The 25,545-nt window shown below is 43.7% G+C and overlaps 1 protein-coding gene and 4 non-coding genes across 5 annotated transcripts; all 5 read right to left on the bottom strand.

Moving 5' to 3' along the window:
* Window positions 1–367: 367 nt before the first annotated feature.
* Window positions 368–24,441, bottom strand: NOP58 (NOP58 ribonucleoprotein). The gene is made up of 15 exons (XM_050340636.1): window positions 24,319–24,441; window positions 21,509–21,585; window positions 19,750–19,802; window positions 17,951–18,075; window positions 16,791–16,927; window positions 15,592–15,656; window positions 14,197–14,331; window positions 13,094–13,239; window positions 12,030–12,156; window positions 11,218–11,381; window positions 10,402–10,536; window positions 9,153–9,214; window positions 6,555–6,688; window positions 1,416–1,537; window positions 368–702 (listed from the first exon to the last, which is right to left on the bottom strand). The coding sequence occupies exons 1-15, from the start codon at window positions 24,361–24,363 to the stop codon at window positions 646–648; spliced, it is 1,584 nt and encodes a 527-aa protein (XP_050196593.1). The 5' UTR covers window positions 24,364–24,441; the 3' UTR covers window positions 368–645.
* Window positions 11,778–11,863, bottom strand: LOC126653095 (small nucleolar RNA SNORD11). The gene has a single exon (XR_007632129.1). It is a non-coding gene; the product is annotated as a small nucleolar RNA SNORD11 (small nucleolar RNA).
* Window positions 12,914–12,997, bottom strand: LOC126653096 (small nucleolar RNA SNORD11B). Its single transcript, XR_007632130.1, has one exon. It is a non-coding gene; the product is annotated as a small nucleolar RNA SNORD11B (small nucleolar RNA).
* On the bottom strand, window positions 14,952–15,041 carry LOC126653099 (small nucleolar RNA SNORD70). The gene has a single exon (XR_007632133.1). It is a non-coding gene; the product is annotated as a small nucleolar RNA SNORD70 (small nucleolar RNA).
* On the bottom strand, window positions 19,409–19,497 carry LOC126653098 (small nucleolar RNA SNORD70). Its single transcript, XR_007632132.1, has one exon. It is a non-coding gene; the product is annotated as a small nucleolar RNA SNORD70 (small nucleolar RNA).
* Window positions 24,442–25,545: the final 1,104 nt, after the last annotated feature.

Below are 25,545 nucleotides of genomic sequence, written 5' to 3'. Positions count from 1 at the left end.
CATCACCGCAAAGCAACTTGAAAGCTACCTGACGTTACTTCAAAATGTGCATCTGAATCTTGTCAGTCAGTGCAGCAAAACCAAAATGTCTGGAAAATGATTAAAAAAGGTTTTATCAGGGGAACTACAGTGCAGACTCAATAACACACCTCAGCTGTTCCACATGTCTTTGATATGCATAAATATTTGTAACCATTTTATGGAGAACTTAAAAATATTACGACCTTTGAATTCTTTAGAGAATAACCTGCCACAGAACATTTACACTTTTAGAGTTTTTGTTGATCACTCATTTAAAACAGTAACTCTTAGTCCTGATAATGGCCAGAAAACCAGCAAACAAGTTTAAAGACAGAGGCATAAGATCTCCATAAAAACAGTTTTATTCCTTATCAGTGGAGATGGCTTGTGAAAAGCCCACTGTAAGCTTTTAAACAAAAAGGAACTGCAAAAAACCAGCAATCCTCCTGATGAGCAGAGACACCAGGGTATCCTATTCCAGGGCAGAAGACAGCTATTAAATCCATCTCCTTGCCCTCTTGCAGCACAAGGAAGTTAGTTTTCAGCAAGAGGGTAAACAAATTATGCTGGGAAATGCTACTCCAAAGCACTTGTCCAAGGGTCAATGTTTTCCCCTGCTCCCGATCAGTCTTCATCCTCCTCTTTCACTTTCTTCTTTTTCTTCTTCTTTTTCTCTGCATTCTGCAAACAAACAAGTGTTGTCATGAACAGCATAACGGAAAAGCAAAGCAACACAAGTAGCCAAGGCAACAGAGCTCACACCCGAAGCATCCCCTCAGCTGCCAGCTCGGGAAAGCACAACCCGAGGGAGGTCCTTCTCCAGTCACTGAATGCACCGGCTGTTCACAGCCCGCCGGGGGCAGTGGGCAAGGGAAGCTGTGCTGGCAGCTCAGCACCGTGGTCAGGCAGTGCAGCTGCCACACACAAAGGGGAGAAAATGAAACCCCACGTTAAGAACAGGATTTCAGAACTGAGCAAAAAGTTAGGCCCGGTCCCATTTGCTCTACTGCTGCTGGAAGGCATCAAATGATGCTTCATCAAATCAGCAGGTACAGCCTCCGTTCCCTGCAAGTCCTAAACTCTAGACAGATGTCTGTGGATCGGCACCAAGGGACACTCCTCCCGCTAGGAAAGATGCAAAAAGAGAAATATGAGAGCTGGGGGTGGGCAGAGGAAAAGGAGGGGAAACACGGAGGAGTTACAGTCACAAACTTCCCAGACCTTATTCTGCAATGCAGATCTTCTTGGACATTGCAGTTACAGATATCACAGCACAGATCTACTAGAGCAAGACTGTCTTTGCATAGCATATAGGAGTTTTTCCCCACCTCACTCTATACTCTGGATGTTTTGGAGAAAACACATTCCCAAAAGGGAATGCAATTCAGCCTCACCTCAACTGTGGGGCTGGTCGGGAATTCCTCACTCAGTACCTCCTCTTCTTCAGCTTGCTTTTCCTTATTCTTTTTCTTTTTCTTCTTTTTGACAGGTTCATCATCTTCTACAGCTGTGCCTTCTGTACCACAGAAAGGACAAAGATGAAAAGCAGGTTGTCAGTTATTAAGAGTGCAGATGGAAAAGCTACGAAATGTGAGAAGATGCAATGATGACAGTAAGAATGCAAAATACTGAAAACCACATTGCCTCTTCTTTAAGTCTCTCTACACTTATTTACCATCTGCTTTGCCCTTACCTGCATGACTACTCCCCGCTATAATCAAAATATACAACTGCCTAATTCACAAGTGACAGTGTTCAGACAGCACTACACGCTGGTACAAACACCGCTCCTACGTGCTGCTCCCAAGGTTTAAAACAAGCTTTCATGTTTTCATTTCTTTGCCAAATTATGTTCAAGTACTCCATCTGAAAAGAGACAGTCCACAGTTTGGCAAATATTTTCAGCAGCAGCAAAGAAGCAGTGAAAGGACTCTAAACTCCACATCAGAAATGCGTTCAGTCAGCAGCAGCTTGTTCACAACTGATTTCCCAACCTTGATGTTGGAGATTTGCTAAGAAGCAGACCAGTCTTCTTTACTGTTTAGACTGGCAAACACAAAGATGTCTTAATGTTGAGCTAACATAAAGCATTTATTGCAGGAACTTTCCTGCTCTGGAAGACAGGAATTATTTATATAAGCTGAGAGGAATGTCAACCCAGGAAGAGATTTACTAATGACCTTACAGTTACTTTTTAGAACCATTCATCAACAGCTGCCCTTGTCTAATCACAATGGTAATGGAACCATGATTTACCACTCATTTTCTAGAATACATACCACAGTCTTAGCAATCTCTAGGCAAAAAACCCAAGCTGGCAGGCTGTGCAGCAGCCAGGCTGTTACTGGAGCATACCCAAGTCAAATTTATTTGCACAGCTGAGTCAGTGCTGGATACCAAGTTTCTCCATACATAGTACTCATGACTAAGTTCATGACGTAGCAACCACTGTCCTTCAGTAGCTACAAAAATGATGCTGAACTCAGTGATGTTTGTGGTATGTACAGTTGCTACTGGGGGTGTGACCCAAGACAATTTTGTCACCATATGCCCCCCAAAGGAAAGAATCGGTTTCATTCTGAAGAACACTCACCCCTCACAAAAAGAACTGTACAATTATCAAAAAATACCCAAACCACACAACCTCGTAACATCTTGAGTGTACTTCATCACAAGTTTAGTTCCTCAAGAAGTCAAAAATACACTTCAAACTTGGCCTCTAACGTTAGTTTCAGACAAAGAAAAACTGGCTTCAGGCTAAAAAAATTCTAGCCATGTCTACATGAGCATACAGCCAGTTAACACGTGCAGTTTGCTGACATTAAAAAACATACCAGAAGCAAAATGGCAAAGAATTCCAGAAAAAGGAACCCTTAAATATAATTTTAAGTGGATTCTGCCACACACATAATTCACAATGAACAGTGTGTGAGCCTAAGGCATTGAAAACGTGTAAAACTAAGTATCCTCACCTCCCTCTGTATGACACAGGGAAATACAAAGTAGCTGAAAAGTAAGCATAAATTACATAAAACCGTACAGTACAACAGGAGCATACACATGGTATTTTGGTATGCAACACCTTTTCACTCAGCTGGATTGGCAAGCTATGCATTTTCAAGCAAAATGTTGAGTGGTAACCTTGAAAAAATAACTTGTCGCTATTACCCTACGTGTCATCAAGTGTGACACATGAGGCAGTGAACCTGTCACAATTTGCAGCTGCAGATGATGCACGGGGCACTCACAGCCAGCAGCAGACCCCTCCCTGAAGATGTCAGTTGCTGCTTTCCAGGAAAGCTCATCACAAGACTTCACATATCTGCACCTAGGCAGAATGAGGACACAGGCTCCAGGGGTGCTGGCCTTTTCCCTCAAGGTGCAGTACTTCTAAGTCACTCAAGGCCAGCGGGGTTTCTTTGTGGTACACAGCAGTTGACAAGGAAACCAACAGCTCTTACTACCAGGCACTGAGGCACAGAAATCAGTCCCCAGAAGAGCAGTTTGATTGATGGCCCTGCGAGTGCTGGAAATCACCAGCTGAGCAGTTCCGCTCACCCATTTTTCACCATTTTTTTCTAGGCTTTTATACACCCGCCTGATGTGCCCTCTCTCCTCTACATGATGCTCCACTTTACACATTGCCTATCAATAAAGATATCCTGTCATGATGTTGCTGTCATTTAAGGCTTTGCATCTTGCAGGGTTCACTCCATTAATTTAAGCTATTTCTCTTTGCAGGAGAGGCCTTCCCAAGTGACTGGCTGCTACTGTATCCCGATGCTAAATGAGAGCTGAAGGCCTCACTGTGGGCACTGGCTAGCTCTGCTGGTGGTATGCATTCTGTCCAGCCACATCCAACTTCAGACTGCAGTCACAAAAATACCTGCCCTGGTTCCCTTCCCCCAGCACTAAGACAGCTTTTAACAGAGAAATCCTTCAGTGAATTGTAACTTGTTTCAGGCACTATCCTTCTGCTTGGTTTCTTTCTAGGTATAAAAGGTGAAAGTAGTTTGAAGTCATAGCTCACCCCCAGCCTCCCTGCCAGTTCCCACCCAAAGTACTGCCACACATGCACCCCACTGAGGCAGAGAGAAAATACCACACATCTCAAAGTAACACTTACATTTTGGGGTAGCATAATGCAAAACGTTGGCCCCCTTCCCAACAGATATTAAAAGCAATAGTTTGACAAATCAATCACTGGCAGCATCCCAGATTCTTCCTGTCCTTTACATTCCTCTTGTAACCCAAACTGGATAAAAATGTCTGAAACTTGTAACCCAAACTGGATAAAAATGGCTGAAAAGTGCCTTTCTTTCCAGGACTACTTTTTCCACCACCCCCATTTATCTTGCAGCTGCACAAACAGCAAGGGGAAGGAGGGGGCAGAGGCTTCTTTCATGATGCACTGTCTGGATGTGTAATCTCTGACCAGGCAAAAGCTCAATAATCAAAAAAAAAAGCTTAAAAATCAAATGAGAACGAAGCCAAGAACAGCAGACATTAAAGGCTCATGTGTACTCAAGAGGACATGCAGCGTAAATCTTAATGCTGAGACCTTCTCTGCACTCTTGTGTGTATTATGGGGCTTGCTGAACTACTCAAACTTCTGGGACCAAACCCAGCAATCCCTCTCTAGCACGCTGTGCAGCCACAGAAATGACACTGGAAAACAGCAAGGCCATGGTCTGTCTAGCAGGTGTCAGGGAAATCCATGTAGTCTGCTGGGTGCTCCAATACAAGAATCTGCAAACATAGGGCCAGTGCTATTTTATAGGGTGCAAGAGGACAGGCTGAAGGGATTAGTTCTGCATGCAGGTGATACAAGATAAATGAGCTCTCTGAAAATATTTATTCCATAGTCTGAACCAAGTGGCATAGTTAGCACTAATGCCCAGGTATCCAAATAAAACAGGAAGAACTGGGAAAAAGCAGGAGCTATGAACCACACGTTTGAAGAATGCCTCATTTTTTCTGGAAGCAAAACAACACATCTGAATCCTGTACTTCAGGTTTTGGGAAGTTTAAAAAACAACCAAACAACACAGATTTCAGTGGTCCACAATTATTCTGGACACTATCTCCAGCTCAAGGATACCTGCTAAGCTCCACCCAACCCCTAAACCAGGAAATACCAATGCTCGGTAAAGTAAATGAAGCAAACACCAATAAATTTGTGTACAAAAGCATGAACCACTGAATAATATAAACTATGAACAGAAATATTCCCCTCAAACTGCAAGAGACCAGGCTGGAAATCAATGTAATATTTCACCTGCGAGGAGCTCATGCCTGTGAGATGTCAACACTTGCTTTGATAATGCAAAGGAAGCCCAAGGGAACAATTCTGGCTATAGCAAAGGAAGTTAGTTCCAAAGATAATCAAAAGCAGTAACTGTGAGAACATCCACATTCTCCAAAAGCAAACGGGCAAAGTTCAAACCTCCAAAGTACTCGTGGTTCCTTGTCTCATGATAAGAGAACAAGCTTGGCCACAGATCTCTGATTTACAGTAGAAAGGACTGTCCCTCCAGAGAACTTTAATTCTCAGCTACCTTTAGGTTCCTACAAGTTGCTCCATCCATGTAAACAGACACCACAGACCAACTGGCATCTGGAAGGATCACACCTCAGCATCAGCTGAGCAAGAAGAGGTACTGAACCAGCACAACCACACTGTGGTCCTTAGAACACAGCAGCAGAGAAGGCAGAACGGGAAGGCTCTGACAGCCCTCACCTGCTGCAGGCACAGAGAGGTGACAAAACTTGTGAGTAGCTCCTGCCCAGATCTGGCTCCTGATCTCACAGAAGTGATTTAAAGTCATCTTCTTTTTCCCTTTTTTTTTTTCCCCCTCCCAAGATACACACTGGGTATTCCACTATCACAGCAAGTATAGGCCAGCCTTCTGGAGGTGCTGAAGTGCACACTGGAGAGAAGAGAATGTTTCTTAAAATGAACCATAGTACAAAACCAGATTATTTTGAAGTCAGTTCAAAATCTTTCTTTACGCAGTAACGTAGCAGAAGGAAAGAACAACTGTGGCCATACTTCAGTTTTAGCTCCCCAGAAAATAACAATTGTTCATGTGTTATGTAAATTCAGATGGAAATTTTCAAGTGTCATTTCACTTCAAATTCTGACCTGTTTGTACATTGAAACGTGCCAGAAAACATTTCTAGTCAGAATAAAACAGTATTCTTGAAAGAAAATTGGGCAAGTTTCTGGTTTTACAGAGAACAGCTTTTCTGTCTTCAAGATACTGAGGGTCACTAAACATGAACCTGCTGAGCAAGAAATTCTGCAAGAAGAATACAATGTCATTCTTAGATGTTCTTATATGCTTATAACTGTCTCAAAGCAGATGCTTAAAGCAAATTAACAGCAGTCAGTCCATTAAGGATCATTACTACTGTGAATTACACTGTCATACTCAAGGAGAATAACCAGGTATTGTGGTTGGCTGTAAACGTTAAGCCCCACTGCATGATGGAAACAGCAATATGTCAGCAGCACAGACACAGCAACTAACCTTTCATCTCTGCTTTGAACTTCTTTGCTTTCACTGGAACCTCAGTGTCTTGTTCTTCCACCTCCTGAATTTTGCGTTTCTTGGAAACAACCGGAAGCGTTGAGTCACCAGATGGGTCAAACACCTTCACTTCGCTGTAACGAAGGAAACAAGTCCATTACAGCGGTAAGAAGAGCTGGCCCCCAGGTAAGCTCCTGCATTTGAACACAAACTTTCCAATACAACCTTCCAAGAATACCTGCAAATAAATCTTACTCAGCTAACAAAGCATCTACAGGTAGTGAGGCCCTTTCTCCAATACAGAGGTGGTTTATCACTAATCGTGACTACAGAAGAGATACCCCCCAAGTACAACTGTCTGATCTGAACAAAAGATAACAGTTAAGTAAAAGTTTGATTCTGGTTTATATCTGTTCAAGGCTCTATAGAGCACTTCAATTACCCACTAGATTGATCTCTCTGTTGCTGAAAGCCTTTTCAGCACAGCCTTATGGTCATAAGCACAGAGCTCCTCACCATTTGGCATATTATTATATTGTATTTGGTTTATTACCCTTCAATTGTACCCTCAGGTGTAGATATGCACACAGAGTATTAAAAGTAGCTTTACTTTTGCCTTTTCTACACTGCCTCTCCACTATTACATTGAGAGGGCACAACTCACAAGGCAGGGTAATGCTATGGTTCACTATGTATCACTGACTTGATGGGACATTGAAATACCTAATCCGTGTCTGAAACTGCCTCTTCTCAATTACTGCACGCTTGTTTGTTCAGACCCAAGCTCCTCTACAGGCTGTAGAGAACCAGTCACCCTGAAATCCAGTGCTCTTTAGCTGGAACTTGTATGGGGCAATTGAGTCATTAAATAGCAAGAATTCAGTGCTGAATTCCATCTGAAAGGAGTTTTAAAACAGTAAGCCTAAAATATTTCCCCCCCAGCCACATCCTGAGCACCTGAACTTTTCCAAAAGAGGAATCTGAAGTAGCTAACTTGCACATGTTATAAAAGCAACCAAGGCTAGTGACTGGACCGGGAACCATGTGGCAGTGCCAGCAGGCAGTACCATCATTTCCTCCTCTAAGCATCAGAAATTATCCTTATGGTTATTAACACCACATATTGCTTTACAGGAATTGATTATGTGGCCTTTTACAAACAGTGGACTCTGCTTCAGTGAAACCCAAGAGAGAGCACACTGGCTTCCTTGAGATTGTCAAGATATTGCTGCTACTTAAAAAAACCCCAGACAAACCCAAAACCAAACCAAACCCACTCTTGCATCTTTTTTGGAAAGCATACTGAAATGTTTCACTTGAACCTCATCTCTAAAAGCTACCTCGCATTTAACTTCTGATACATTACTTTGATTAACCTAATTCATTCAAAATCCACAGTCCCATACACGACTAAGATGCTTGCCAATCTCCTCAAAACACTAGTTTAGCCCTTCAAACATCCCCATACAATACTGCCATTTTTGGACTATAGGGACAATTTGACAGGTACTGAGCTAGTTTTCCTTTTAGGCAGTCAGACTACGCCAAACAGCCAGGAATTATCTTCAGATTCTCCCCCAAGCCTAGACATGTTTGCAAAGCATGTCTAACAGCAGAAACATGTCCTGGCAGGAATTCATGACTCCTCATTTCAAGAGGTCAAAACCCAGCATCTACGTTGTCTCCTCCCTAAGCTACTGTCTCGTGACAGGCCCTGATGCTTCGTTTCCTGACTGACACTGTCTCTGCAAAAGCTGCTCCAGAAATCGCAGCCGTCACTACACTTGGAAACGCCTGGCATATGGAAATGAAAGTTACAGCTAGGCTCCTGAAAGATGTTTGGGGACTGCAGATGGGTGCAACAGTGCTATTTTTTCCTCACAGAATGAGCACTCAGCCCTGTTTTTGCTGAGCTCTCGCCCTCTCTACACCAAAAGCTCAGCAAAATAAGCAGGCCAAGCTAAGCAAGAAGCCTGCAACCAAATTAAGCGATAAACCCAGATGTCACAGCTCAGACTAATAATACCCTGTTCAAATCCTCAGATGTTCAGCTGTCCCAGTTGCAATTTACAGTGTCACTCTGGGCACCAGAAACTGTTCTAACAGTGTCCAGAGTACATACAGACCTCACCTATAGCTTAAGACATGGATTACTTATTATGTACAAGACTAAAACAAGGAGGTGAAGCTTTGTTCAAAAGAAGTGGTGCCTGCTTTAAGAATAAGATGGTAAGTAGGTCTCTAGGACAGCTTTCATGTCAAGGAAATTAATTCAAACTGTAATTTTCTCAAATTTATTTCATTCAGACTTGTATTAAATAAAGCTGCTACATATTAACACCCAGCTTTCTGGGCTGATGCTCATAGCACCTAAAAGCACTTGTTATCTGATTATGTCAGTAATTTATTATTAGAAAATCTGGGACACCAGAAGTTCTTACTAGCAACAGAACTTATCATCACTGTTTAAAAGCACAGAAAATGTTTTCTAGATCTTAAGTCAACTCAGCCTACAAACAAAAAGCTTTTCAGAAATAAAAACATGGAGAGTTATTTATACTCAGCCAAGTAAAAAGCCTGAAAGGAAAAACTATTCACCTCTTGTTTTGATACTTGTCTGTCCTCGCCAAGGCTCTTCCAGTGCCACTTATTCTTCTTATCTACAAGAAAAATTCAGATATGAAAACCAAATTACTCATAATGAAAACAATTCACAACACACATTTTACAGCTCTTGAAAGGAATTAAAAACAGAAAAACAGACATATATTATGGGTCAGGTTCTTGTGTACCTGCACAAGTCTTATACTCGGGTGCAGAATAGTGACAGGGAGTGTAACTGAGGCTTTTCTGATGTTGCTCTTCAGAAGTTTAATTCAAGTAAAGGGTATCTAGCATTGGATCAAACATACCACATCATACCTCTGAATTCCCCAAATCTGCTCTAATTTGTGCACACTTTTTTTTTTCTTGGCAAGAGTATGTCAGGACATGTATCACCCTAAGGCTGGCATAAGGCCAACCTTAAAACCACAGTACAGGTCCCAAACTGGATTTGAATTAACTGTGTACTTGTCAAGTGGTCGGTTTGTATTTTGGTGTTAATGTGTCTCCTTGCCTTTGTTCCAATGGGAAGTATCACCTCCCACGAAACACTCGAGGATGGGCAGGTTTTTCTGGATTTTTTTTCCCCCTGGATTTTTCTTTTCTGTTCTAGTGATGCCAGTACTACAGCACTAGTATCAGATCTTCTAGCTTGGAAGGCTGCACCTAGTCATCATTCACAAGATCACACGCAGCAGGCATGTCACCTAAAAGAGGAAAGTGACCTTATGTTCTCCCAGCATGCTGGCCAATGGCAACATGGAACAGGTGTGGAGAGGCAGGATATGCATTAGGTGGTGGGAGGGCAATGCAGCAGATTGCAGAATAAGAAAGCTCCTCTAGACTAAGCATCACCAGTGTTCAGATTCTGAGGAACCACGGTGGAAAACACGAGGCATAGACAAAACCCAAATACTCCTTTCTAAGGTAAAGAGAAAGAAGCTATGAAGTAATAAGCATATCTTGGCAATTCATGGAGATGCAGTGAATGTAAAGGTGTGATCTTACTCATCTTGTTCAGTATCAAGATTTTTAAGGAGATAATGTAAAGGAAAACAAGAAAAGCTGACATAAAAATGCCTGCAGCCAGTTTACACAACTGACTGCTCCAGCCAAAGCTGGGAGAAACCACAGAGCAAGAGTGACACACTACTGAGTGACAGGGAAAGAGTCAAAAGCAGTGCATCAGAAAGTCATACCCTCAACAAGAACATCAGCTTCATGCAGCCTCTGCTAGACTTACCCCTCTCTCTTCCAGAATCCTCAGTCTGGTCTCTACTTTTAGTCTGTTCTCAGCTCCCATTTCAGCACTGGTGTTCTCTCCAAGGGCATCATAACGAACAGTCAAGGCAGTCTTGGCTGCCAGCATTCGAGAAATCTGGAAAAGCCAAAAATAATATTAAATGCTAAGACTTAACATAAGGCAATGATTCACTCTGATCTGGAAACCATACCCACATGCAAAAGAACAAAGTAACCATTTACTAGCAGTGTTTAACCCAAAAATAATTAGTGCATCATTCTTTCAACACTGAAATACTGTTAATGTAACACCTTATTTTCTTGATAAATAGAGGGAAATGTCCGAGACAGTGAGTTAGTTACATGTATCCTACTCTATCCCAAACTTTAGATCAGGTTAGTTTGAGGTGTAATTTCCAAATGGACAGCCTTTCTTCACAACTCAAACACACATTCATCCACCCACACTATAAAAACCTAAGCTCTTCAAGATCAAGCCCAAAATTACTTGCTTTAGCACAAGAGACCCATTTTCAAGCAAGATTAAAAGGAAGTGGTAACGTAGCCCTTGAGAAAGCCAGTGTTACATCATAACTCAGCAGGAATGCATCTGTTATTGCTCAGATGTCTCAAATAGACAATCCCATTCACTTTTTTGAACAGGAATGAAAAACATTCAAAGATTTGTAGACAGTGTTATTTTACCTGTTATCACAAAGCAATACAGTCAAACAAGCCATAGAAAGAGCCTCACCGTGAAGCTCAAAACGCTCACGCTCCGGAAAAAGCCAAAGTGGAGAGCAATTCTGCAACTTACCTTGCCTTTATTTTTGGCATTGGTTTGTCCCACCAGGGAAGCGTGATAGATAAGGCCAAATTTAGGTGTGTCCCTTTTAGCCTTCAGTGCTCGGAAGAGTGCCTTCTCAGCACCCAGTATCTGAACTGTTGAAGCTGGATGTTTTGCCAGATTCAAGAGGGAGCCTAGGAGGAGGTGACACAGCAACAGCAATTTGTCAGAGGAGCAGCTAGGCTAGGTGCCTGCTTTTGAACAGTGTAAGAAGCTCAGAGCCATCTATTTTTGAAGACCTGCTTCACATTCATTTCCTGAAGGACAGTTAACCATTTCAGTCTTTCGTGCTTCAACTCTCTTGGTTTGATTTCAGCATGAGGAAAGAAGGCTGACTCAATAAAACATATTCCACTGGAGTAATGCCTACTCCTGACAGTCTGGCAGCAAGAACACGTCATCACAGAGCTGCAGCAGAGATAACTGAAATAAGGCTGCTACCTTGAGCCAGTCTGACTATAGAAGTGTAGTGTGGGTTTGTCAGCACTTTACCTCAGAAGTGACTAAACTATCAGCAGGAGGCTCAGTAAGTGTCTCAGAAGAGGTAGTGACTTAAGTTGCCCTCATATTCTGAAAAGAATTCAGGCCAACTGTGAACTTCGTCATCACAGACAACTACCAAGCTCATGCTGGTACTCTCAGAGTGCTGAAGTGCTGCCTTCGCCCCCTGTACCACGAGGTGTTCATCAGGGCCTTACATAACGCTTTTAGCTGACCAGCACCAAGGAAAAAGCCTCTGATGAGGTCACCTAAGAGTTACTCACCCTGACCACTGAACCCACCTGCATGAGCAATGAGCCTGGCTCCGACCAGTTCTCCCACCATGACAGTGAGATTGGGAGCAATGGCCATCATCCTGTTCTTCAGGTAATCGTACAGCTGGGTCCGATACTCAGAGATTTCAATCACCTGCCACAGACACAGTGTGGTTACTTGAGTCAGTATCAGATGACCAAAAAATATCAAGAGATAAATACACTGAAATGAGGAAGTGCTGAGACTTCCAGTGAGGAGACTAACAAATTGCAAAATGCAAACAGCCAAGAGCCAGAGTTACGGGAAGCTTTATATAGGGCATATTCCCAGAGTAGAGCTCCATCCTCCAAGTATATTGGATCTGTGTTGCTTATTCCCCTATGCAACTCACTTTCTCAGCAAAGCTCCCGATAAAGGAGCTGACAGCATGCCAAAGACAGCGAAGCAGAACAAAAATACTTAGTAAGGGCATTTTCTGTAGGACAAAACCCTGGAACATTCAGTGTTCACATAAATCTTTGCCACTATTCTCTTGAAATGGGATAAATGCTCTTTACTTGTTCCATACAAATACACACAATTAGAACGCACACAAAAAAGCAGCCTGGTCTAGACCAAGAACAGGAACTCCTAATCCTGCCACTCCCTGGTAAAGTCACAAAGGGATCCAACTGGCACAAGTGAAGTCAGAGGGTGTTCACATACAATCCAGAGGAAAGCAGGATAGGGCTCCTAATTCTTTTGGGGCCTCAGCGCTCCAGGGTTTATCACCTAGCTTCCAAAGTGACAGATTAGAAAGAGGCTATACAATGCCATTATTTTCAAGACTTGAAAGCACAATGATAGCAAAATTCCTCCCCAGAGTAACACTGCCACTTTCAGAAGGCTTTGTGCAGTTATCAGCAGTCTGAGATGGCTCAGATGAGGTAGTGACTGTGCACCCTCATGTCTGAACATCGGGAAAGCAACAATACAGGAATCATCACTGCCATCCCAAGTGTGTCAGCACTGCCCTCAGAAAACCTCTCCTTGGTAGAAGATGCTCTGCAATGGCTGGAGTTCCCACTGCTATCCATCTGTGTGTACGTACCTGATCACAGAGATGGATTATGTTGTTTATGTCTTCTTCTGATACTTCTGTCCCCATGGAAATCTCAGCAGCAGCCTTCACATCCTCCTCAATCTCCTCTGGTAGGACGTCAGAAACATCAGAGGAAGCAAAATTGCTTCTGTCTCCTGTGGGGGACAGATGAAAGCATGTTTGTGCTGGGGGCAAGATGAACTAGTAAAAAAAAAGGCACAGAAACACATGTAGATAAAAGGCCAAAACAAAAACAGTGAGTCGAGTCTGCCTTCACCCTACTCCAAATTCCCAACATATATGTCAATGTTCTATGTTTATACTAGCTAGGAATGGTTGGAAACACTAAATTTGAACCTATTAAAAAAAAAGGCACCCATATTCTGTAACTCTGCATACTTCACCTTTTCCATAGCTGGTTGCTGCAAAATTGTCAGTCACAATATTAAAAAGAAAGAATTCCAGGAAGCAAGCAGTCATTTACCAGTAACCAAATCTACTTAATTCTTCCTACAATTGGGAAAAAAGCTCCCTTCAAACTACAAGTCTCCCTCTGGACTGCAAACTTCATTATTAAAAAAAAAAAAACAAAACCAAAAACAACACCCAAAACAACAAAGCAACACCACAAAAAAATCCAAGAAAAACAACTAAAAAAAAGAAACATCAATACAAAGCACATGAGCCCAAGAGGTGAGGCAAGTGTCCCAAGTATTACAGCAGTCATTCTTTCTGCTCTTGTGAATAATTCCAGCAGTTGCTGTCTCCAAGAACATCCAGAAACAGGAGACATTTCTCTTTACATCAGTTCTTTTGGAAGCTGATTTCCAAACCGGTCTGCTGAATAACTGGCATTCTCAGAAGATATGCTGGTGGTCCCAGCAGAACCGGGCTGGTGATGTGGTATTGGCTTTCTCCTTAGCTTCCAAAGCCTGCACAGATGCAAACATACCCTGCTTTTCTGCTGGCCCTGATTACACTGCTGCTGAAGGCAGGACTGCACAGTGTCACGATAGCTGGATGAGAGTGTGACCTGGGCCACAAGTCAGTGCCATGAGTACACTGCACACTGCCGTGCAACACGCTCCAGGCTCATGACTCTTACTACTCACCAACTTTCCGCACACATTTACAGTAGGTAAGGTTATCTGTGATGATTTTGCCCAGTTCAGGGAAGTGCCAACCATACCATTCCCTACAGCGCATGATGTAGTTATTCAGTTCTTTGTCCAAGTCATCAAGAAGTGCTAAGAGAAAGAAGAATGGACTACTTTTATTTAAAAGGTAATCTAAAAATGGAAAACTCTCAAATCAACAAATTTAAATAGTGTAAAGGGCCATTAACTGAGGTATTTTATCCTATAAAGACTGGAATAAAACAAACTGCAGTACACTAAAATTCTTCACTTTTCAGAGAATCCCAGGCACAATATTACAGAACTGTTAGCATCCCCGTGAGTGTGGTCTGAAAGTTTCATCACTGGAATTGTCTTGGACAGATTCCTTTTAACAGCTGCAAAGCAGGTTGTCCTGGAAGGGGAACAGCAACCAATTATTCTTCCCCCAGTCAGCCAACGTGCTACACACAAGGTTGATGTAAAATGCAGCCATCCGACTAACTTCAAGGAAGAAATGTTTTAATGGTAACAAACTGACTTTTATATTCAATTACTTGATTTAAAAGATTGCACTGAGCCCTCTAGTTGCCTTTATAATATAAATATACTCAATACAAAACCAACAGGCTCACCATTTACCAGATATGACCAAAAACCAGATTTAGAATCTAAGAGCACAGCATCCACAGTATATATTGCTAGAGAGCCCTGGGGCTAAAATATTTCCTGCTAATGCAATACCAACATTCCCATCTGTTGTCTCAGTGGTAGTGACGAAGGAACTGAATCAAATCATTAATTTCAGTTTAACTACATGTTTCATCATCGACAACAGTCTGGGAATTAATATTCCAAACAGGATTCCTCACCACTGCTTCACAGCAAGCGTGCCAATTACGATGTGGATGTCTTCAAGGAGAAACAAGGAATGGGCTTTCCTAGCTGTGTTAACAATTTCAGCCTGTGAAATGCAGCATTACACACTGCAGCATGTCTGATGTGCCTAGCAAAGGAGTCTAGTTCTACAATACCCTCTGTGCAAGATGCCACTAAAACGATGGGTCACAAAATGCCTTCCTGTGGGGCCCATTCTCCCAGCACTACTCAGAAGGGAGGCATGTTTGGAAGGAAAGCCCTTAGAGGACTGTCTGTATTTCAGCTGATTTCTATGTAAGAGAAAGTGGCAGTTTACTGTATCACCCTACAAATGTTCCTGGGTGTGGAAAGCCCTATTAAGAAAACACGCTTTATGCCTTGCTGAACATCAGTGCCCAATGTACCAAGACATACTAGGAGGACGTTGACAGCAATACTTTTCAGTAACCAGTATAAAGAAGTCAGCTCTCCTAAGCCAAATCCATTAATAATTTAAGCTCTAAATATACTTACAGATTGCCTGGATAATCATGGTATCTACTTTGTCTGGGCTGAATTTCAACTTGTATCGGGAAAGGCTGAGGAGACAGAAATACACTTTCATCAGCATCCTGAGCTCCTGTTGCAGGGTATGCCCCACCTGTTCCTATTTTACATGAATACATTCAGTCAAAGCAGCTCAGTTTTATGCCACTGGCTGCTCTCAGCTGTGGCCAGAAGCCACACTGACACAAGTTTCACAACAGCTCTGGCATGTGTACACACACATACCCTGTGACCAGGGTGAAAGGGAAAGTGAAGGCTATTTGTACCACATGCAGCACACTGCACGTGAGTGCTGTGGTAGGAAATTGGTTGCTGCTTTCTTTCTGCATGGTTCCCCACAAAAAGTATTTGTCGACAGCACTTCCAGTTCTGCAGCGGTTGGAGGCAACCCACAAAACTACACCTACCCAGCAGCCAATATCGGCAATGCTAATGTGAAGCAACAAAAAACACTTCCTAGAACAGATTCTCACTGTCTGAGAAAGCCCATTACCATCTGGCTTTAATGTATGTTTACAAAGACACTTGATATCAATGAAGATTTGCATCTCTAAAGTCCTCCTTCAATATTAATGCCCATTTTCTAAACAAACACACATCTATTTTCAAGAAATTAGCCACAGCAAAGCATTTTTCTAACTTGCCAATGGCTCATAAAGGACAAGGTCATATCAGAACATGGATTAAAAAGTTGCTCATGAATGGAATGTTTGATCTCATGTTGATCCTTAACTACTACTCCATTAAACCTAAAAGGCAGTGATAGCAAGGTGGAAAGACAACTCTGCCTTTAACATTCTTACATAATTATCAATTATATGAGTATTTATTCTGGCATAAATCAGCAAATCACGATCTTCACCTTGTCTCTTAGTGGCAATGGAATTTTAAATTACCCACTTGACTCCTACAGAGACACTCCAAACAAAATCCTGAAGTACATAAAATGCAAAGGAAAGCTATCAACTTCAACTTCGGGTGAAGATGAGGCCTTCCCTAAATGGTGGGTGCAAACTAGAAAGCCCTTCCATTACAAAACAAGATTTCTGATACAAATGTGTCTTGATGAGACCACGTCACATACTCAGAGACACTTCAAGCAGCACAGCCCAGGACACAGGAGTGGGGCAGACATGGGGTGACACAGAGCTGTTCCAGGAACTCACCTGTGTGCCAGACCCAGACACATGGCTGCCATCTCTCGAGAAGGCAGGCCTGTTATAAGCCCTTCAATCTGGGAGCGAATTCCTCTCATCAACTCTGTAACCATTGGGCTGTGTATACAACTCAAATTCAGCTTGTCCTGCAGGTTGGAAATCAACGATCAAAGTCAGGCACAACATGACATTCCTCTAAAGCCCTTCTTCCAGCAGCCTTATATCATTTATGACTAGTTTTCCCACTGCCATCCCATGATCACACAACAGTTTCATTGCTTTTGACACTAAAGGCAGTGGCACCCCCAGTTCCACACATAGTAACAATTCCACTGTGAAGAGATTTATAATACACATCTGGTATGTAGAAGATTCAACTTCAGATTCAAGATTTTGCAGTTTACTAGAAACAGTTTGGCCACAGAGAAAAAATTCAGAGGTAGAGGGTTGGGGGCTCTGGGTCATTTTCAGAGAACAAAACTGAGTAATTAGTTCAAAGTCCTTGGTATTATTCACTTTACCACTAAACCCTTATGATTTTGCAGCTTACACTCATCTCCTAAAACAGCACGAGGAAGTTGTCAGAATAAAAATCAGTGGACCAAAGAGCAATTGGACATGGGAGATGAGAAACTGGTATTTGACACCTAGGAGACATTGGAGAAGGCAGTCCACCTCCACTGTACCTCTTCCTTCCTCTGGCAGGCAAGGACTGAAGGAAGTGCACACTGCTTGCAGACTGAGGAAGGCAGAACGATGCACACTCCCAGTAAGTCATCACCCCACTATTGCAGCATCTGTTAGTGAGGAATAAGCGTGTCTGTCTGTCTGTCTGGGGTCTTTTGTTCGGTTCCTCACCCTACTCTTTTCCTGGATTGGATCATCAGGAAAATTAATTTTTTACCTGCTGGGTTTCTAACCAACATTTAAGAGAGAGATCAAGCAAATCCAAACACTTCAGTGCACTTTTACAATATCACTCCCTTGTGTACTCAAGACAACATCTTCCTGTATGCAAGCAGTATAAATGTTAGGATTAGATATCGTCCACGCTGCAAGCACAGCATTGGCAGCACAACCCAGTGCTAGTAACTGCAAAATCTCTGCAACCTGACAATAACATTTCAGCAGCATGAGGCAAAAGGAAGAATGGCAAAATCAGCTATCACCTTTATGACACCTCCAAGTTTGGCATCTGCTACAGCCAACTGCTCATGGGCATCTTTTGCCACAATCTTCTTGAGAATTTTCTTCAAGTTCTTGCTGAGCTTGCCTTCTACAAGAGCTGTGGATGCTGTATAAAACAAAAAGATGAAAGATGCAGTTTCTTTCCCCTCCTAAAATCTGTAAAAATAGTACTCCTAACTTTGTACATTTGTTTTAACTACCCACAGTAGCTCTAGTCTGAGCTGCAATGCTACTTTGCCATGCAATGGCTAAAATCAAAATAGAAGAAAATTATATATTTGTTCCTTTGGAAGCCTAAATCAAAAACTTTTCTCTCAGTTGCCTCTCCTTTCTCCATATGGTTTCAGTTCTATTTTTGCCAATTTTTTTTTAAAGATCTCTACAAACAGTATGCCATATGCTTTAGATGCATGTTTAACATTTGCAAAGGCAGGGTTATATGGGAACATTTTGTGTATCATTTAATTAACCAACCATTTTCCAGGTCCCTCAGGCAGAAACCACGATATCCTAAAATTGAGTAACGGCTTATTTGCACCCTCTGGTGATGATAATGTGATATCTAAAGCCCAAGGAGGAATGATGCCAAACACACTGACTGGGCAGTCAAGCACAGACCCTTTTAATATAGCATGCAGATAGAAGAATTTTAAAAGGACATTCTTCATTCTCAAATATTAATAGATTTGTAAAAGCTTTATGATCCCACACAATATATTTTAAGCAGGCACTTATACAACTTTGTTTGACAGTCAGCTCTATGCTCCACTGAACTTCTGTGATTGATGCAACATCTTCATCACACTAAATAAAGCAAAGGCCAGTGATTTTTTGTTTCCAGAACCTTAATGACATGTAAGATTAACATCTAAATGCTGAGCTGAGTTTACTCTCAACTTTTCTAAAATGGAGATAATTTTCCACCTTTTTTTTTTTTTTAAAAAATCAGCCTAACTACTCACGATCTGAATCCATACCCATGCAAAAGCAACATAATCCAAAAAATATGCCATGGAGAGGAACATACAGCAGCTTTCATCTCAGTTCTTTTACTTGCATCCCATGTACAATGGTAGCATCTCCATTCTTGTTTCCTTAGTTTCCTTTATAGGCTAGCTCTACCACATCAGAATGAAAAAAACACTCTTAAATTGTAAATGCAACCTGGAAAATCCATCTATTGCTGTCATGCAGCACATTCAGCAGTCATTGTCACACTATGAATTAATACCTAGAGCTTCTATCATTTTTGTTCAAACTAGTCCACAGCATCAAGCCTTTAAGTGTAAAATCTGTAAAAATTATCCAATATAAAGCTTTCCATTTTGTTTAAACTCCTGAGTTCAAGTACAGAATTTTTTTAGGCTGAAAAACACAGGCATAATATAATATGCATCCCTAGAACACGGGCGACTGCAATAATGAACACTCTCTGATACCCATCTGTTGTCTCAGTGGTAGTGACGAAATGTTGACTCAAATCAGTTATACTCAGCTTCAACAAGAATCCATCATTGACAACAGGCTACAGGTATCAGGCAAAACTTACATGGTGCCCATTTGTGAGCTGCTTGGGAAATACACACAGTAGGAAAAATCTAGACTTTATTACATCTCTGCTGCACTGGAGACCGAATGGGTGACCTCATAAGGCATCAAAAACAGCATACTTTGAAAAACCTGTCATTTAAAAACTATACAAAAACCAGAGCAGGGACAGAGTGAACTAGTGCATGATAGGGATTTGGGTTTTTTCTAAGAATGGGGTTAACTCACTTACCAGCAAGTGCTTCTGTGGTGTCCTGAAATTTTTCAAAGTGCTTCAGCTTTACTCTACAGAAGAAAAATAAAAGCATGTAAACAAATGTACATCATAAACCAGATGCTAGAACAATTTTACCTTTTTTTTCTGCCTTCACTCTTCTAGTTCCCCTCTTTTCCCCAAGGCTGCAAGAGAGCAGAGATCGAAACCCAGATCCTCAATAAGAAGTCAGAGCACTAAATGTGCAAATTAAGGTTGGATTTGGTGTGACTTTTCAGCTGGGTCCCACAATTGACATAGAGGAAAAAAAAAATAAGGAACTTGGGTTTGGTATTTCTTGGACCAACATCACCAGAAAACTTAAGCCCCCTTTTTGTTTGTAGTTCATGTTTAAAGACAGACATCATCCATTTAAATTTCAACACTGCACCCTGACTGACTGATGATAGCATCTTCCCACTCATGTTCAAAAGGAAACCTTCTGCCTCTGTGGAATGCAGAGCCTGCACAGCTCAGATTTAACATGCTTTTCAAACACATGCATCTTCAAAGACTTTAAACTGAACTGATTCATTACCCATGAATCCTCAAGTCCTGCCTTGTAATTAGATGTTAGAATACAAGTTCTGAGCTGAGCTTAAAACCAACAACAAAAAATTCTTTCATGCCCTAACTGCTGAGCAGAGCCCAAAATCATATGGACGGTATTTAACCACACTGTGTCAGATCCTCAGGCACAGCTTCCCTCTGCCCTTCAGAGAGCCTGTGGTGTTGATATATAGAATTACAGTTAGGCAGCTATCTCAATCCAGTTAATTCCTTGTCAGGGACAAGGCATTTGACTAATCCAGCTGCGATTAACCAACGCTGTTTGCGAGTCGAGTATCTGCAAAGGAAGCAAGGTCACACATAAAGCTGAATGCTTGAGTTAAGCATCTGCAGATCCCAACAGAAGCTTCAGGCTTATACTGATGCCTTTTCAGAAAGGCAAGACAGGAGTTACTTTGATCAGAGTAGAGATCTATTAAGAGCCACATCCTGTAGAGCAAGTGGCCAAGATGATGCTTCCAAAGCAAGATTACCAGCACTACAAACAGGCAGATGTGGGATATTCCAGCCTCTCCTCTATGTACTGTTACAGAGCAGGATAAATACAAATCACAAGGCATAGCTTGTTCAGATGCATCTGTTATAACCAAAGAAATCTTCCAATAAAAACACATGAGACAGACTTGGAAGGAATCCACCACTGTCCCCCACTTTAGGGCAATTTGCTAGGAAGGCCAGCTGGGTCAGTGGACACTACTCCCTGTGCAGCTGTGCAGTGGTGCTAACACTCACTGGTGGCATAGGCAACAACACTGACGCTCAATTCACAGTGATTTACATAGTTTCATCTTGATTAAACTTTATTTTTTCAAAAATAATTTCCTGTGAGAGCAAAACCTGTCATTTCACACAGTTCCAGCATTACAATCTTGGATGTTCTTGTCAAGGCATGCAGAGTGCCTTAAAATATTGCTCAATATTTTGCTTCAGTGACACACAGTAATGACTTCTGCCACTTAATTACACTGCAAGGAAAAAAGGTATTTCTTTCACTTTGATACTCCATTTTAAGTTTCTCAGCATATCTAACTTCACATTATCATTGTTCACAGTTTTTACAGTACTGTAAAACCAAAGTCAGTAATTCTTTCTGAACCATACGTGCATAACTACAGGCAGTCGTGTTCTTCCAAAAGCCTCACTGCCATCCCCACACAAAGCTGCTTACATTTTGTTTGCTTTTTCAGGAGTTTCAAATTCTTTCCACAGACTGTCAACTTCTTGGAGTTTTTTCTCATTCAGAACCTGCAGGGGAGAAAAAACAACACACAACTGTATTTAGACCACCTTTGGACAATCTTCAGCCTTCATTCAGCACAGAAGACCCGAAACAGATTTACAGTGTATCCAATCACGCTGTTGACTCCATCAATGTTAACCACTGCAAACTCAATTTCAGGGACCTACAGTTTCATCATTCTCTCTCAGCAGCTTTACCCTACTAACAGACACACAATAGTACAGTATGTTTACTTTCACCTGATTTAAAGAAGTTCCTCAATAATGGCTGGGTCCTCCTGAACCTGCAAAATTCTCTTCTTGTTTATCAAAACTGGGCTTGTTCCACCTCCTCTACCAGACTCATTCACAACCCGCTGACCCAGAACCAAACCTGCCACTACTTTGGAAAAATAAAACGTCAGGGATCCCTAACAGGAAGGAGTCATCCCCCAAGTTATTTTCATTAATCTGAGCTAACCCAAAGAAAGAGAACATCCCTACAAAGAAGAGTTGTCACCACAACCTGGTAATCATCTGGGCAGGCAGCAATGGCTTAATCCCATCTCTGAACACAGGAGATCTCCCTCAGCTTTTAAATAGCACAAGATTTACAATTACAGCCCTGGAGCCTATAGACATTGCACAAAATGTGGAGTACACTGCAAATTCCTAGAAAACTGCTCAGGGCAACAGTCAAGATCTTTACACCTACTAAGAAATCTCACAGTTTTGTCCCCACAGTGCAAGTACAACACAACCGCAATTTAACTCAGTGTAGAAATCATTCCTGGTATTATGAATTTTGCTCCCTTGCAGATTTTTAAACACTGGTTGAAGGAAGTTGCCTTTTTTTAAATGTAGTTAGTAGTTGAGCAAATAACCATGGTAATTATTTTCCCACATGACTCGGGGCACAGAAAAACCTTTGGGGCAACTCTTCCTTTCCTCAGTTTGCAGATTCTTTCCTCCAGTTCATCTTTCCTAACCAAAGGCCTACAGGATTTGCAGCCTCTATAAAGAGACATGGGTACATAGAGAAAAATAAAGAATAAAAAGAAAGCTGCTAAATGAAGACTGTCAGCAGAAAATAGAAATTACATGCCTATGGATATTTTGTGTCAATCAAGATAGTAAGACTCCTTGGAGAAAGTCCTCCAAGATCTAGAACATGACTATATCCCATCTGTCCTTACTATCTGCTCCTCTGATGGGAGCAACACCTACAGGGGAGTACCTGAACTACACAGCTTGCAGAAGGCAGTGGTTTTTGGTCACCAAGGCAGAGCACAGCTATGCTGGCAACAAACAGTTGTGGTTCTGGCTGAAAAGGGAAGTGGGTGACCATGACCTGTCCTCAAAATTCAGAAACACAAATTCTCTCTAACCCTCAAGTAACTAAAAATCAGACAAAACACACCCCAAACCCCCAGCAGCCACAAAGTTCAGGAAGCTAAACTCTGCAGAGAACATCTTAATACAGCAGAATGAACATACAAGTGTGACAATGACACAGGTCTGCAGCTGAACAGCTGCCCTGTCTAGGGAAGGAAGGCTATGTGACTGAGAGCCTTGCCCTGCAGATGTGCCCTGGGGCTGTGGCTTTGCTGTATCCGGCCTTGGCAGCTGCCAACAGGCAGGATCAGTATGGAAAAACAAAGCTTGACTCAAAACATATATTGTTATAAAACACCTCGTCTGCTCATTCCCAGCTTACAGCTTTCACCTCTGGCTGCTGTGCACATCCATCCCAGCCAGACCCCCCAGCTGCTCACCCCTGCAGCAGAACACAGCAGCACTGCTGCACAGACCTCTCGCACTTCTCTCCTTAAGTCCCTCCTCCTACCTCTCCTTTATGCCTACTCTGCTTTCAGAAACTAAAATACTGGTTATTTTCAGCCCCTCCTGGCTCCTGTGAAAGGTTAAAAGACCTTGGCTCACTGCACAAGAACTCTGACCCTACTCAAGAGGTAATTTTATTATTTTTAGTAACTCTGAAGGTGCAGGATACTGCTCGGTGTGAACATCCAGCTGAGCAAACCCTTCAGGGAGATGCTGCGTGTGTGTCAGTTCCCCAGGTGTAAGTGTTGGGAGGGGGACACAGACCAGAAGCTATCTGCGTTTAGAAGTATGTCTGGCTTCTTCCTGAGGCTCACGTGTTAAAACGCTCCTTGGTGAGTTGCACAGCTGCACTCCGAAGAGGAGGCAAAGGCTTCAGGGCAGGTGAAGTAAACACAGTGCTCTATAGAGCACCACCAAGGGTGCAGCTCTGACGCAGGCTACGGCAAAAGAAACCAGAGCTTTGCTCTCTTTGCACCCGCACTCGTGTTCGCACAAACTGAACTCGGAAAAGGACTGAGCTGGCGGTGAAAAAAATACAAACCTGAAGATCCAACCATGAACCCGCAGACCCGCCCGGGAACGCGGCCCGCCTGCCCCGCGCCCACGAGGCTGTGCCGGGACACGGCCGCGGGGGCACAGCCCGGGAGGGACGGCGGGCAACACAACACGCCCAGCCCCCAAAGGCGCCGAAAGGGGCAGGGCCGGGGGGGACACACATCCCTCATAAACACACCCCGGGGAGGCACGGGAGCGCCGCGGGAGCGCTCGGACGGGCCGCCGAGGAGCCCCCTTCCTGCCGCCATCCCGCACACCCGGCCTGCAGCCCCTTCCCTCGCTCACAGGGCGGCCGCCTGGGGACCGGGCCCGTGGCGGGGCTGCCCGGAGGTCGGGCCGGGCCGGGGGTAGCCCGTCACCCACCTTGAAGATGGCGTACCCCGCCGCCGTCTCGAACAGCACGAGCATCGCGGCGCCCGCGCGGGACACGCCGCACCGGCACGCGCGCGCCGCGAGGGGGGACCGGAAGCGGAAAGGGCGGCGGAAGGGGAAGTGAGCGCGCGCGGGCAGGGGAAGCGGCGGGGCCGCCTTCCGCTCGCGGGGCACGTGGCGGGCGGCGGAACCGCGCACGCGCCGCCGCCAGGGCCACGCCCACCCGGGGCCCCGCCCGCCCGGGGCGCCGCGGCGCGCGCGGGAGCCCCCTGACGGTCAGACACGCGAACTGCACCCGCGGGGCTGTGCCCGCTGCCCTGCCCAGCGCCCCGCGCGCTGCCCTGCCGGCAAACGGGGCACCGGGACTCGGAGCCAGTACCGGGGGCTTCTCTTTCCCGAGTGGGTCCCGGAGCGGGTGTGAGCCGGTGCCCCCGCAGTGCCCCGAGCTGTGCTGGCCGTGGTGCCGGGGTTCAGCCGCCTCAGTCCAGGCCCCCCACACGGAGGAAATAAGGGGAGCGCCTGCCAATGCCCGCTCCGCTCCCGCGGCCTGCTCTGCAGATCCTCACGCGGATCCAGTTCATAAACAATTTGTTGTGACTAAGCGCGACTGGGTGTGTTTAAAAGCTTTGCCTCTCCGACAGAGAAGTACCGCGTTGTATGCGTATAAACCACGCACTTTAAACGCTGCTTGCTCCCCCCCGCTGCTGCGGTGTCCCCGGGATGGGGGCAGAGGCTGGGCCGGCCCGTGTGAGCTCGGCGGTCCCTGACTGACCCACTTGTGCCGGGCCCCGCCGAGGGACAGCAGCTGCGAGCCGGCGGGAGGGCAGCGCCGCTCCTTGCCCTTAGGAATTCCCACTTACTGCACATGGAGGGTTATCTGTCCTGAAAACAAAGGCAGAGATTTTCCTGCCCGCGGGAAAAGAGGCTCCGAGCAACGCTTGTGCTTGATTTATATCAGACATTCCTTGCTGGATTTTATGCAACCATCCGTATGAGTCAGCACGCCTTTGTTTCCTCCATGTGTAAGGAGTGTGCTGGAAAGCCAGTAGTCAGAAATCTGGGGACTCACAGAATTCCGAGTTGTTTTTTTTCTTTTTAAGGAAAAACTTTGGTGCTTTACATAATGTAACCATTTTTTTAAAAATTCCCAAATCAGTCATAGTGCCAAAGAAAATAGGTTCAACTAGACAGAGAATTTCCAGGTTCCACCGAGTTTTA

Source organism: Myiozetetes cayanensis, unplaced genomic scaffold, assembly GCF_022539395.1.
Source record: "Myiozetetes cayanensis isolate MyiCay16 unplaced genomic scaffold, myiCay2020 scf9, whole genome shotgun sequence".
Taxonomy (NCBI): domain Eukaryota; kingdom Metazoa; phylum Chordata; class Aves; order Passeriformes; family Tyrannidae; genus Myiozetetes; species Myiozetetes cayanensis.
The sequence above is the reverse complement of the archived record's forward strand: the minus strand, read 5'-3'. Positions and strand labels throughout refer to the sequence as shown.